This window comes from Lycium ferocissimum, chromosome 10, assembly GCF_029784015.1.
Source record: "Lycium ferocissimum isolate CSIRO_LF1 chromosome 10, AGI_CSIRO_Lferr_CH_V1, whole genome shotgun sequence".
NCBI lineage: Eukaryota > Viridiplantae > Streptophyta > Magnoliopsida > Solanales > Solanaceae > Lycium > Lycium ferocissimum.
The window spans coordinates 44,873,247-44,888,259 of record NC_081351.1 but is presented as its reverse complement, the minus strand read 5'-3'; the positions used below and the strand labels follow the sequence as shown (position 1 = coordinate 44,888,259).

General features: G+C 32.9%; 1 protein-coding gene across 1 annotated transcript; it reads right to left on the bottom strand.

Moving 5' to 3' along the window:
• Positions 1-5,255: 5,255 nt before the first annotated feature.
• LOC132035506 (major pollen allergen Ole e 10-like) lies at positions 5,256-8,550 on the bottom strand. The gene is made up of 4 exons (XM_059425795.1): positions 8,230-8,550; positions 6,465-6,803; positions 5,853-5,889; positions 5,256-5,645 (listed from the first exon to the last, which is right to left on the bottom strand). The coding sequence occupies exons 1-4, from the start codon at positions 8,282-8,284 to the stop codon at positions 5,537-5,539; spliced, it is 540 nt and encodes a 179-aa protein (XP_059281778.1). The 5' UTR covers positions 8,285-8,550; the 3' UTR covers positions 5,256-5,536.
• Between the last annotated feature and the right edge of the window lie 6,463 nt (positions 8,551-15,013).

Genomic DNA, 15,013 nt, shown 5'->3' with positions numbered 1-15,013 from the left:
TTTTATAAAAACGAAAAAAAAAAAATATTTTTTAAAAAACAAATTTAAAAAAATTAAAAAAATTTATCCTATTTCGCGGACTACCAACGAAATAGGATAAAATTTTATTTTTTAATTTCGTTTTTTGTATGAACCAAATAAAATAAAATTAATGCTATTTCGTTAGTAGTATCACGAAATAAAAAAAAATATTATTATATTTTTTTCCTATTTCTTTTTGTAAACGAAATAAAAAAAAAAAAGAATTGCTTTTTTTCATATAAAAAACGAAATAAAACAAAAAAAAAAATTGTTGCATTTCGTGAAATGTCCAACAAAATGCAACAAATTTTTTTTTTTTTAATTTCGTTTTTTATATGAAAAACGAAATAAAAAACGGACCAAATTTTATTTTATTTGGTTCATATTTCGTTTTTTATATGAACCAAATTAAAAAAAAAATTAATGTTATTTCGTTGGACATATCAATAAATGCAAAAAAAAAAAAAAAAAAAATTGATTTTCCTATTTCGCTTTTGTGTAAAAACGAATAAAAAAAGAATTAAAAAAAAAATTGTTGCATTTTCGATATTTCATTAAATGCAACAAATTTTTTTTTTTTTTTGTTTTATTTCGTTTTTTATATGAACCAAATTAAAAAAAAAATTTAATGCTATTTCGTGGACATATCACGAAATGCAAAAAAAAAAAAAAAAAAATTGATTGAAATAATTCGCCATGAACAAGAAAGGTAGGGTATTTCGCACAAGTTATCCAACGAAATACCCATTTTGGTCTTAAAAAAAAGATACCATTTTTTTGTCAATTCACGAAAATAAGCCCATCAGTCTTCCTAGACTTTTATAAGTACTCTGAGTAAGTGTCACGCTAGTTCAATTCATTGTTCACTCTTTCCGTTTAGAAAGGAGATTTTTTGAAAATGTGCTAAAAGGGGAAGCCGGAAGATAGTTTGTGATTTTCAATTAGTGTGTTATATTTTTTATAATGGTGACTGGCTCATTGGTTGTTTTATGACTTGTACTTCAAAGTTGGACCAAGAAAAAGTCCCTTGCTAATAAATAGCTGCAATGAGAGCATTTTTCCTGCATGTAGTGATGTTTAATTGTTGATATTTTAGTTGCAGTGACTGGCCACTAGGTGGCTGCAGGGAGGCCATTTATTAAAGTGACAAGAATAATGTCCATTTACGATTCACGACAGCTTTAGCTTCATCATTTCTTTACCTTTCCAGATGACTCAATTGATGTAAAACTGATATAGTTGGCTGCAGTTCCCTTCTATGCTAAAAATACCACAATATTGGCAATTACATTTTAATTCTAAATGAATTTCAGAAATAAAGATGTGCACAAAATTAATTAAATAGAAGAATATATTTTTCCTATTAAAAATGACAAATTAATAACATCATATTTTTCCTGCATGTTATACATAAGTTAAAAGAATTGCTAAAAAGAAAAGAAAATAAGAAGGTAAAAACAATATCGTATATCATAAAATTGATCACTGTTACAAAGTGGAACATGAATGAAGTTAATTGAAATTATCCCTTTTGCATATTCTACTTTTGTGGGAATATTGTGTAAATTGCTTCACTTTATGAATCTCATGGCAGTTTGACTGATTTTTGCATAGTTTCACTCCATCACTTCCGGAGTCCTATAGGGTCAAAACCTATGAAATTATTATTATTGCATTTAGAAATCTAAGCAGAAACTTTATCTTACGATATTCCAAGGTACATTTAATGAAAAAGAGAAACTTTGAGATTGATTTGCAGTACTATAAGTTTCAAAACTCTGAATTTGGTGGAGTTTTAAGTTGAAGTCACACAATGAATCGGTGCTTTGTTAGTTTGCTAAATGTTCAAAATAAGCTATCACTGATAATCTTTTACTAGAATATCAAGTAACGTTCAATAAAGAAAATGGTTAACAGCCCGTTAATATTACTAGTTGATTAAAATTCAAAGTATCAAATAAGCATCTAAGTGTTGAAAATGTTTAGAGTGCTAAAAATTAATTTTATAAAATAATTATATGTTTAAAGCTATACATAAGCATATTTTTTGTTAAAACGACTGAAATTTATTTATGATTATCTGAAAAGAACATATAAATTCAGAGAATCCTTATATGAAAAAGGAGAATGTGGAAAATAGCACGGGGATAGAGTTTGTTTTCGGAATAGTGTTTTGGGAATTATTTAAAAAATAGGAATAAATTTATGAAAAATTGATCAAACCAAAGGTGCTTTAAAATTGAAAAATTATAAACTGGTAAAATGACTAACTTATGACGTCCAACTAATTTTAACTTAAAAAAGATTAGCTTATTAATAAATATTGTGGTGTTTACCCAATGCAATAAAATAAAAGGTGTTTATAAGCTATTTAACCAACTTCAAAACTTACTCAAACATCCTCTTATAAAAAAAGAAAGACTTTTCTTCGAATCGTCATTTAAAGTAACTCACAAAACAGGAGAAATATAATAACTAAGTTGGATAATTATTCCAACTTTCACCTTATTGATGAGATTTCAATTCTCCTGGTATTTTCTCTCCGTTTTCCATGTTCTTTTCTTTTGTGTATAATAAAATAAAACAAAAACGTTCGAACAAAACAGGAAAAAAAAAAAAAAAGAACAAAAGAGCAAAAGCAAGAAGACGAAAGAAGGCGTGCACAAAAGCAAATGGCTGGCCTGTTATGTGCCGTCACTTCGATAACACTGCCCGAGGGGAAAAAAATGGTTAGAGAAACAAGAAACTGGCTTCACCATATGAAGATGAAAGAAATGGACAAAAGTAGATTATAATTGGACAACGAAACCAAATATTGGATTCATAGAGTTCAACTTTTTTCATCCATGTCACCCTTTTTAATTTTATATGCCACTTTAAAAGAGTAGGTAATACTCCTTCCGTTTTAATTTATATGAACCCATTCTGACCGGTTATTACCTATATTTAAGAAAGAGTAAGACTTTAAAATTGTGGTTCAAAATAAGTTTCTTTAATATTTGTGTGCTTTCTAAATTATTTAAAAAGTGAATTTGTTTCCAAATTGTGAAAAAGTTAAGTCATTCATTTTACACTACTAAAAAATAGTTCACATAATTGAAATGTAGAGAGAGTATTAAGAGAAAATTAGTTAAAAGTGGTCTTTGTAAAATTAATAGAGGTATATCACTCATATGACCCAAATAACACAGATGCAATGTGTTATATGGTCGTTTAATCAATTCACCTGTAATATTAATTACCATTCATTTTCAAATTATGTGATCATAGTTAACTAAATATTTAATTTTAAAAAATACTTTTTTTTAAATTTGTGTCCAGAATAAATCACAAACATTTGTGTGATAATAAATCATTTTATTTAAAGAAAAAATTTAAAAATTAAATTATTTGGAAATATAAAAATCTGTTATTATTACAAACTAAAAGAAAGTGTTTCACATCAAATGAAATAAAGAGAATACTTTTATTATTATTTTTGTTTTCCATAATATTGTTTGAAATGAGTTTAATTAAATAAATAAACATGATCAATGAAAAATCATATAGCCTACCCTAACTAGTATGAAATTAATGCATATGCGTTGTTGAAAGTAGGGCTGTTCACAGTTTTGGTTAAAACCAAAACCAAACCGAAAATTTAACCAAATCGACATTTGGTTTGATTTGATTTTAAATTTTTAAAACCGATAATATTTGGTTTGATTATGGTTCTATTAAAAAATAACCGAATAAATAACCAAACCAAACCGATAAATTATATACATAAATTTTATAATTATTTATATGTATAATATTAGTTTTTCATAAATAATTATAAATATATTATACCTTTTAATCATTAATTTGATTTTTGGTCTACTTATTTCACATAATTGTTTAAGGCCCATGTTTTTAAGAATATGTCCAAGCCCATGTCTTTAAGTGTTAAATGTAAACCTACTAACAGAAGCTCACGTTAGAGTCAAATGTCTTTAACTTAAATTTTTAGCCTTTCTTTGTCAGTCATTTGATTTTAGGTTTTTTTTTTTTTTCGAATTTATACCTTTCTTTTTTCTTGTCTGAATACGTCCTTAACTTCTAATATTTTTCATATGAAAAGGACAGAGGTTGTAGATTTGGAGGTTCCTATAGAAGATACTTCAAAAGAATATCGCATGATTTGTTGCAACTCAAGCATACGGTAATGCCCTAATACTTCTTCCCCGGTAATCCTCCTAAAAGCAGTAAAGAACAACTCCTTGTAGCCGAGACCCTAGCCTTGGGGATAATGATAGAAAAACATCAGAAGTTTGGCATCATTACACAAATTTTTTTTTCATAAAATGGGAGAATTGAAGGCAAAATGCAAGTACTGCCCCAAAGTTTGGGAACACAATTTTTTTTTATTTCATATATTGCCATTTTAATTTTAGGTAGTCTTTATGTTTAATTAATATGTATATTTGTAACAACAACTAAAAGTTCCTATGCTCTACTTTATTTCCAGGTATGTGTATTAAGATAACAAAAATGATGCAGCCACTACTAAGTTAGTTTTAGCTCTATATGTAATAGTTTAGCAACTTTGGGTAATTTGAATACTACACTATCACTAATAGTGAAAATATTTCTATGATGTATGTTCCACCTTAAACTATAAATAAAAGTTATCGTTTGAATAAAAAAAAAAGACATGTCTTTTTCAACTTTTTAATGTTTTACTGATAAGTCTCATGGGTGCTAGTCATAAACCGAAAAATCGAACCAAATCGACAATAACCAAATCGGTGATTATTATTTTATTAATTTGGTTATGGTTTTAGACATTTAAAAATCAACTAAATTGATTTGGTTATGATTATAATCAATAACCGATCCAAATCGAACCATGAACACCCCTAATTGCAAGTGGCATTTTTACTCTAGAGAGAATCAACTCAGAGCCCGTTTGGCTTATAAGTTGTTTTAAACAACTTATAAGTTGTTTTTAACTTTTTGAGTGTTTGGCTGGCCAGCTTATAAGTCATTTTGTGCTCTTTTTTTTTTAGTTTATTTTAAGCACAAAATGACTTATAAGCCAAAAAAATAAGTTAACCTACCCCAACTTTTTTTTTTTTTTTGACATATAAGCTGTTTTCAACTTATAAGCTGCTTTATTTAAGCCAATCCAAACAGGCTCTCAATCTCCGAAAACTTGAAACAAGTGGAATAATATATCCACTTTTGGAGAACTTACTCCAAATTTCTTACTAACCATCACTTAATATTAAAGGAGTAATTAACAGTTCTACAAAATCAGCATTGAATATTCCGTTTTTCTTTTTAAAGAACAAAAAGATTTCTTCTCAATTGCTGAGATGCTTAATACAACAAGAGAGGAAGGAATATACTTGAGAAATTAAACCACTCTAAGAATGTCCCAGAGAGCTATACATATCTTAATTAATTAGAGTATCTCTTCTTGATTATGCCCCCTCTACTTTTTTTCCAGACAAAAAGTAGTCCATTTTTTAGCTTATAGCAAAAATACATCTCAGCTTCCCAAGTACAAGAGAAGAAGAATTATAGCTATTTTCCACCACATTATGCTTAAGCTTTCTTTGGTAAATGGAGGTGCTGCAGCCTTCATGTCCTCAATCGACCTTTGGACCAAAAAAAGAAAAAGAGGCGACCAGTTAATAGGGATGCTTAGGTAATTTCATATGCTATGTTGCTCGGATACCACTTGTGTCAGATCTTCTAAAAATGAATATTTTTAAAATATCTGACATGTACGGTGATATTTTCAGAGGATCCGAGCGACATAATGTTTTATGAGAAGAGAAATTTCAACTAATAGCCAACGTTACCTTGGACCGGATGTAGCATAGATACATTTTTCATGAGCTAAAACATAAAACAATAGAAATGTTAGAGCGTTATGTTTTCCATATCATTCCAAACAAAAATAATCACTTCTTTTCAAACAAGAAGTTAAAAAAGGGGGAAAACAGTGAATAACATAAACTATTCTCCCTTAATCATTAGAGTAATAACCTTTTTACTCTTCATCTTCCTTCGCAAGGAAAATAAGACAAGTTACACAATATAATTGTTAATACACGGATAATGTAAAAATTCTTTACTACTATATTAACATATTGACCGGCAGCCATGGGCAGAGCTGGGTACTAGGAGGGTTCATCTGAACCCTTCATCGAAAAATTACACTGTGTATATATGGTCTAAATTATTTTTTATGTATATATATTAGGTGTTGAATCCTTTTGGCTTCTTCATATGTTTACTTTTTTATATTTTGATCCCCTTTCAGAATATCATGGCTCCGCCACTGCCAGCACCCAAGAATGCAACAACTAGTGCTAAACAATGTCTTTTGTTGAACACAAAACAAGCATGTTTTACAAATAGGTTTTACGTTCATGTAATTATGAAAGAATACAAATTTATGAGATGCTTACTTGGGTTGTTTTTAATCAACATAGCAGTTCCTCCAAAATTGCAAGCAATATCAGAATTACCATTCTGTTGGTAGTAGAAATTGAAAGCAAATGAAGCATGGGATAAAAGCGTATCGGGCTCAAAGCACGGGCCACCAGCTTGGATGGGCCTGCAATCTGCCATTCCCAATCCACAAGCCCAGTCCAACGCATTCTGCAAATCAATCTGTGGAGCCCCGGGCCGGGCCACACACCATGTTGTGCCACCAAGGAATGTTGTGTTGCCTTCAGGAGGTGAAAGTGTTGTAACTGGAATAGTTGCATCCTGCTTCTCTTGCACCATGCCCTCTACTTTTATCACTATATAGGTTTTATAGTAATGTAAGAACATAGAACAACGTTAGTGAATAAAGACTTTTGCCAACTTCAAGTACTGAAAATTGTTTTGCACAATGCAATATTTTGTGAAATACTAATCTATATTATTGTATCAAGGATTTAAGTGATATGCACTGACAGTATCACATGTTTATACACTATTTTTCAACGTTACCATATCAAACTTGCTATCAAGGGTTTCCTTCTATTATAGGACAATTTAATCGGGTAAAGTCTTCTACGCACCTTAAACTCTTGGATCACTTAGAAAAGAACGATCAAAAGACCAACCTTCTCTATATATTTTCTACAGTTTAAGACTCCTTATGTATATTGTCGGACTCTCCAAAATTGTTGTAACACCTGAATCGGATCCTCTATTAAATGCACTATTTTTGGAGAACCCGACATGAAATCTGATAGCATATTTAAAGAGCCCGAAAGAACATAGCTACCCCTAAGCCCACTCTCTTTGGTGTTACTAGAGTCTAGATTATCAAACTAACGACAATCATACTGTTTGAGCTAAAGCATAAATAACTACTTTGGACATCAAAAACCAAAATGAATATTATGTTTAGTTCCCACCGAAAAAGCTTTTATCAAGCAAAGGAGTTCATCTTTTGCTTAGAGAGCTGTGACAGAGGGCCCTGTTTTGATAGTATTAATAGTAAACCAAATCCTTACCTCATTTCCTTAACGGTACAGAGAATTTTCAATTAACTTTTTGTCAAACTTGCCTTTTCTTTATCTCATTTAGCAATTGAATCCTATATTAGAAAAAAAAAGAGTTGGTGCTTTTAATCATCCATATTTCTTTGAAGTAATTTTTCTCTTCCTTTAATCTTACCTAAAGTTAAAACAAAAGTTAAAACACCACAATATCAGATGAAAAGAAACCATTTTATTGTATCAATAAACAAATCTTCTTTTTCAGTTATTGCCCTTTACCCTTATTCTTTTCTTCCCTTGTAGAGCTATCATATTGATCACAAACTATTCCATTCATCTGTACACTTACCTCCACACTTAATAGTTGTATTCCAAGATCATTAACAATGCTTATTAAACAAGCCAAAAGATCCCAATATAATGAGTATGAACTTCAAATAAAAGCATTGAAAGCTTAAACCTTAGTATAATCAGTCACTTACCACAAATAAATCCGGCACATTCTCCTAGACATAATGGTGAAACAACAAAGAAACAGAAGAGAAAAAAAAAATCTATGGGATAAACTAATCACATTTGAAATTAGCATTTTCCCCCTAAACATTAAGAAAACATCACAAACAAAGAATCTTAAGAATACACTCTATAAAACCAATAATCAAGAAAGTTGTAGAACTAAAACATAATCCCATGAAAATGCAAGATAGCAAGCATTGAAGGAAAAAAGAATGATTACCCACAAAACATTTCATGACCAAAAAGCTCAGAAAGATCCAATCTTTAAGTGTCATGGTGTAAAAATGGCACAACCAGCTTCTTCTCTTTAACTGTAGACTACTCCCTCCTTTTTTTTTTCTCTCTGTTTGTGTTTAGTTAAGGAAGTATAGAAAGTGTTATAATGCCACTTTTAAATGCAGAGTAAATGAAGAATCAAACCATTCTTCAAGAGAAATTTTCTTCTCTAATTTTTTTATGTGTGTTTTCTTTTTCTTTTTTCCTCTTTTGATGTGAGTAATGAACACTGAGGAAGCTAAGTACTTGTGCTGACAAGAGCTACTTTAAGCTAGCCTGTTGGTGTACTTCACACTATTTCAACATTTTTATTCTTGTGTGGGGGTCCCATACAATGGTCTTTGGAAGATCTTAATAGATGCGACTTGCCAGTTGCCATTATTTCGTCAGATATATGTTTTTTGGACAAATATGTTTTGTGGATTAATCGCTCAAATTCTCACTGTAGATGAGAAAGAACAAACTGTTTGAATAAGGGTGCCTCTGTCACTGTGAGTCCGCAACCAAAATGACCCCAAAAAAGTGTTTTTGAACTAAAATACCCAACAAAAAAAGTGACAAAACTACCTTTAGCGCAATAATTTACTGTGCTGAAGGAGTTAACTCTAACGGCGACGTTAACTCCTTTCGCGCAGTAAATTACTGCGTTATAAGGTGCCCTTTTTTTTCTTTTTCTTCTGGTTAACTTCTCTTTCTTTACACTTTTTAACATACTTTAGCCATAGATTAATCATGTTTCGGGACCCCAAAACTTCAATATTTTATACTACTTATTTTTATGCGATTAATAAGATAGGCTCAATACATTAAGGATAAACAAAATTTCAGATTGTCGTTTTAGTGGTTGAAAGGTGCTTGAGCTCTATTTTTATTTGAAGACTTGGTGTCATTAGCTTTAAGTTCTTTATGAAAATACTTAAGGGTTTAGATTTAAGTGTACTATTTTTCAGTCAAAATTACAAAGATTTATATCAATCTCAAAATAATTAAATTGCATCATTCATAACAATATGAAAATACTTAAACTTGTTCATTAATAACAAACCCAAACTTTTTAAAATACAATCATCAAAGAAAGAAAAAAACTTAAAAAACATTCATCAATTCATGCCCTCCAGTTGATCTTCCACCACCATCGCGAGATATGCCACCACCACTAGATCTGCCACCACCACGAAAGTTTCCTCCACCACGAGTGGTACTTCCATCGCGAGATGTAGTTTGACCACCATGCCGTAAGGGACACTTGCATTTATCATGACCAACATAATTGCAAAATTAGCATTTTTTAGGGTATCTCCCTGGTGGAACATCCATTTCATTATGAATACGGGAGTATGTTTTCTTTTTGAATTTACGAATAACTGCTTTATTTGCAACCATTGAAAATGGATTCGGTGGCCAATAACTCTCGCTACCAAGGGGGTAGAACCTTCCAGCATATGTTTTTGCATAATTTTGAATTGTATATTCCTCAGCCATGTACGGGGAGGCGTTCTTTCCCAGTGCGGTAAAACACTTGAAGGCATGGGAACATGGCATGTGATATGATTGCCACTTGCCACACGTGCATATTTTTGGAATCTCACAAATTGTATGGACGTTACCTCCTTTACCTTGGTACACACTTGTTGTGAGTTCAAATATGCGCTCTGCATGGTTGTACTCCATTCGGTCGTGTTGCTGAGCCTTAAATTTGTGGTACTCGAACACTTTTGACGGTTTTCGCATCCATCTTAGACCTTCTGCCGCAAATGCTTTGGCCTCTTTTGATCTATTGACGAACCGCTTCACAACCTGCTTAAAAGTCATTCTCACCATTGCGGTGACGGGTAGTCCGCGTGCAGATTTCAACAAGCCATTGAATGACTCAAAGTTGTTTGTTGTCAGCATACGCCATCGCCTACCTTCATCCTGGTGTAATGTCCATTTGTCTTTATCAATTGCATTCAACCAGTGGAAGGCTTCCTCATTCGCCCGCCTAATAATCTCCATCTGTAGGTGAAATTTTTTCTCCTGATGCTCTGTTGCAGCTGCCCACATCCAATTGCAAAGTGCTAGGCTTTGATATGCCTTTTGGAAGTTTGCCTTCAACTGCCTTAAACAATAACGATGATAGGCAAAGGGCGGCTGCCACCCCATAAATTAAACATATTGTGCAATATTCTAGCATTTCTTTCTAATATAACACATATTCCCATGCGATCCGTAATAACGTGTTGCCTCAAGTAGTCCAAAAACATACCCCACGTACTAATGCTCTCATTAGCTGCAATTGCAAAAGCTAGAGGGAATATAGCTCCATTAGCATCCATTCCAACCGCAAATAGCAGCTTTATGTCGTATACCCCGTACACATGTGTTCCATCTATTGATATCACAGGCCGACAATGAGCAAAACCATCAATTCATGGTTTGAATGCCCAAAACACAAACTCAAAAATATTACCGGGCACAACAGGCTTCGATTTGAGCTTCCATTCAACAATAGTATCATGATTGAAGTGTCGTAAAGCCGCCATGTATCTCGGCAACTTCTTGAAAGAGCCCTCCAAATTGCCGTAGACTATCTCATGTGCACGCCCACGCCCAATATACGCCTTCCGACTACTAACGGTTTTGCGATATACCTTCAGGACGGCTGTAATACAATCTTTAATAGGGTACCTGGATAAGTTGAAATATCAGCATATAGCAATGAGGACCATCGTATTAACATCAAAATTAAAATAAACTTAGGCGAAGGGGATACCTTGGGCTTTTTGCAATGTCGCCAACTAACACACTTGCAATCATATTGGTATCTAGATTGCAATGATCATCTTCGAGGTCACTCATATCACAAGTGTGCTTAGTGTAGACTTTGAAATAGTCTACATCTTTTCAGCAGTCTCCTTACCGCAGAGCATCCATTCGCAACCTTGATATTTTCGCTTGCAGATCAATCGCCAAAGTTTTCGTGTGGAATCGTCAACTTTAAGCTCCCTTGTCCCCTGGATAAAATAAATCTTAACAACCCTTTGCAATGATTTTTTCGAGTGGAAAATCATGTCTTTTTCAATACGAGCCTTTTGTTTTACAAAATCTACTGGCTCTTTCCATAAGCTTTGCCGAATATGATCATCATCCCTAGTAAAGACAAAGGCATCTGGGCGATCTTGAAGATGATCAAGATAGGGGATCTCATCGGAATGCCACTGAACAGGGGTCGACTCTTGCTGTTGAAATTGGCTTTGCGGCTGAACCGGGGTCGACTTTTGTTGTTCAAATGGGTGCTGTGAATTTAGTTCTTCCTGGTGTGCCGACTGTTCATCATGTCTTGCAACAGTTCTAGATGATATTGAGGATTAGTTCCAACCTGAACCTCATCCTCACTTTCATCATCTTCAGTTTCCTCCACATTAGGTATTTCCTCACTATCACTCGATGATGTCACTATATAGTTCGGATAATCCGGACCATCCATAGTAGGTCTTTGCCTATAATTTGGTGCAACCACCACATTCTCCCTACATAAAAAAGTAGTGTATTTTAACTACTACATATCAAATAAAACTATTGATATTAAAAAAAATAGACGTACCGATAGTAATCAACAACACTGAAACTTGAGGAAGGACCATCATTTTGAGTAGTTGGATAGGCTGAGGATGTTCCAACCTAATTCATCCATCCCGATTGAGGGGACTGTCCGATATGATCCATATCAGGTGTATAACCCCTAAAAAATATAATCAACATCATTAGTAGCATTCAAGTGCCACAACACATAATAATAATAATAATAATAATAATAATAATAATAATAATAATAATAATAATAATAATAATGAATATTTACCACTGCCCATTAAATTGCTGACTTAAACTATCCAGAAGCATTTGGCTCGTCAAAATGCCTTCATAAGTACTCATATTAGGGTAATTGTGTTCATAAGTAGGTTCCGCTTAAGTGACTTCGGCCTGAATTTTAGACGGGGCTTCCCGACGAGGTCTATTTCTGGCTTCCCGAGGAGCCCTGGCCATGAATTCAAATCGATTAATGGGACCTTCTCTATCTACATTTCAATAACGTTTAAAGTTATGCATTTCCTATAATCATAAGGCGCCTTCAAATAATCCGTCAAAGAACCATAATCTTGAATGTACCACTGTCTATAACTAGTTACACCTTGCGGCGTAAATGACATTGGATATCTTCCAATTATATTTAAATCAAAATCACTCCTACTAACTTGTAGTCTATTATACAAGGCTTGGAGTAGTTTTGAGAATTTTAAGTCAAGTGAAAACTTAACATGGTATTTTGGGGGAGAATCATAGCTCAAATTATTTTTCTCGAATATAATTTCTCCGTCCTAGAATAAAGAAACTCTAATTTTTGGAACATCTTCCATTTTTTGACTAATTTAGGAGGAGTACGAAATGTAAAAGTTGGATGAAACTTAGAATTTGTGTTAAAAATTGGATGAAACTTAGAATTTTTTCTTTCATTCAAAATCTGTATTAATAAGGTTTGAAGTTTGAATATTCAACCAACGCATGCATGCAATTAGTGTGTCTTGCAGTGTTACATCAAATCAAATTAAGTACGGAGGATTGCATAACGCATGAATTAATTATGTTATGTCAGTGGCTAGCAGAATAGCGCAGTAAAATAATGCGTTGAGTCCAAATACTGTGTTATACACATATAACGCAGTAAAATAATGTGTTATTCTGACATAACGCATTATTTTACTGTGCTATATCACTGCACTATGTTGTCACCCTCAGCTGTCATACAGAAAAACGTCATAATTCGAATCAAACTTTAGGTTTCATGCAGCAAGTGTTATATAACGTAATTTGACGAATAACTACCAACCACACAAAATTGAGTTACTACGTCATTTTTTGACCAATTTAGAGATATTAGTCGTGTTATATCGTTCTCTCCAGGAGACATATTCGACGCAGTGGGTAGGATATGGGAATTGGGTGAATATTTTGAATACTCGAACAACCCTAACGAGAGATACAACCAACGTTACAACAATATGATGACAGATGAGTGGAATTGGTGTGTTAAGGAAGCTGCAGCACTGGAGCAAAAGTTAGCGTCAGTAGGGCTTAAACGCTCAAAAAAACGTGCTATGTCAATGCCTCGCGGAATTCCACAAGAGTTTAATTTTGCTCTTAACCGTTTTCGCGAATAGAACATTCGGATGCAAATAAGTTACCTTAGGGTAGAATATGTTGTACATGGTAGCACAAGATTTAGATCCAAGTGGGATTCGGACTGTGAGATGTCCGATAAAGATTAATATTTTCTTATATAAAGTAAGTAGGTAGGGTCATAAAGACCACCCTCCCCTCCCAACTAGGGGTACATGGGGATTTGCAACTATATAAGTAGCACTTTCTTTTGTTACTAGACTACAACATATTCAATGTCGAGTAGTAGAAACTCAGCTTGGTCTTTAGTCTTTCCAAAAGAACCAAATAGCAGTGATGTTGAGAGTTCAAATCATAACAGTTTTTTAAGTGATAGCAGTGATTTGAAACTAGACGAGCTAAATCCCCACCTTTTTATAGAGCGTAATGATGATTTCTGCAGTGTGAAATACTCAGATCCGCAAGAATATTATTGCGGTTTACGCCGAGAATGGTCACATCAGCTTGCTGAATCCGAACGTCTTGTTCGTGACTTGGAAAATCTCAACGCTCAAATCCCAATAAGGTACTCAATAACCATGCCTCGAGTAGGTCCAGAAACTTGTGAGCTTGCCGTACAAAGGATTAGAAAAGAAAACAACAGAAAGTTGGCAAGACGATGTAGCTTTTACATGCTAAAGTTAGCCGAAGAACAAGCATCATCAATCGATAGAGAACTAACATCTACTGAAAAAAAATGTGTCTTAAAAAACCGCCACTATTTTTCTGAGGACGATATTGAGGACTTCTATTCTGATGATGATTAAGAATATTGTGATTTTAGTTTTAAGTTTAATTTATGATGATGTTGTTATTTTGAAGAATATTAGTATGTTTAGTTTTTCATGAACTCAAGGGCATGAATTGATGAATGTATTTTAAGTTTTTTCTTTTTTTGATGATTGTATTTTTACTACTTTCAGTTTATTATTAATGAATAAGTTTAAGTATTTTCATAAAGAACTTAAAGCTAATGACATCAAGAGCCTGCTTAGATGGGCTTAAAAAAAGCAGCTTATAAGTCAAAAAAAAAAGTTGGGGTAGCTCAACTTATTTTTTTTGGCTGTTTTTTTGGCTGTTTTTTTTTTTTTTTTTTAAGCTAAGCCAAACGGGCCAACTTATTTTTTTGGGCTTATTTTAAGCACAAAATGGGTTATAAGCTGGCCAGTCAAACACTCAAAAAAGCTTTCATCAACTTATAAGCTAAGCCAAACGGGCTCCAAGTCTTCAAACAAAAATGGAGCTCGAGCACTTTTCAACCACTAAAACGGCAATCCGAAGTTTTGCTTATCCTTGATGTATTGAGCCTACCTTATTAATCGCACAAAAATAAGTAGAATTCTGTATAAAATATTAAAGTTTCGGGGTCCCGAAGCATGATTAATCTATGGCTAAAGTACGTTAAAAAGTGTAAAGAAAGAGAAGTTAACCAAAAGAAAAAAAGAAAAAAAAAAGGGCACCCTATAGCGCAGTAATTTACTGCGCTAAAGGAGTTAACGTTGTTGTTACAGTTAAATCCATTTACTGCGCTA

Excerpts from the sequence above, each read along its gene's own strand:
- LOC132035506 (XM_059425795.1), bottom strand. The coding sequence starts at position 8,284 with ATGACACTTAAAGATTGGATCTTTCTGAGCTTTTTGGTCATGAAATGT. Across the intron at positions 5,890-6,464 it reads GTTGATTAAAAACAACCCAA|CTCATGAAAAATGTATCTAT; the intron begins GTAAGCATCTCA and ends TTTATGTTTTAG. Across the intron at positions 5,646-5,852 it reads TATGCTACATCCGGTCCAAG|GTCGATTGAGGACATGAAGG; the intron begins GTAACGTTGGCT and ends TTTGGTCCAAAG.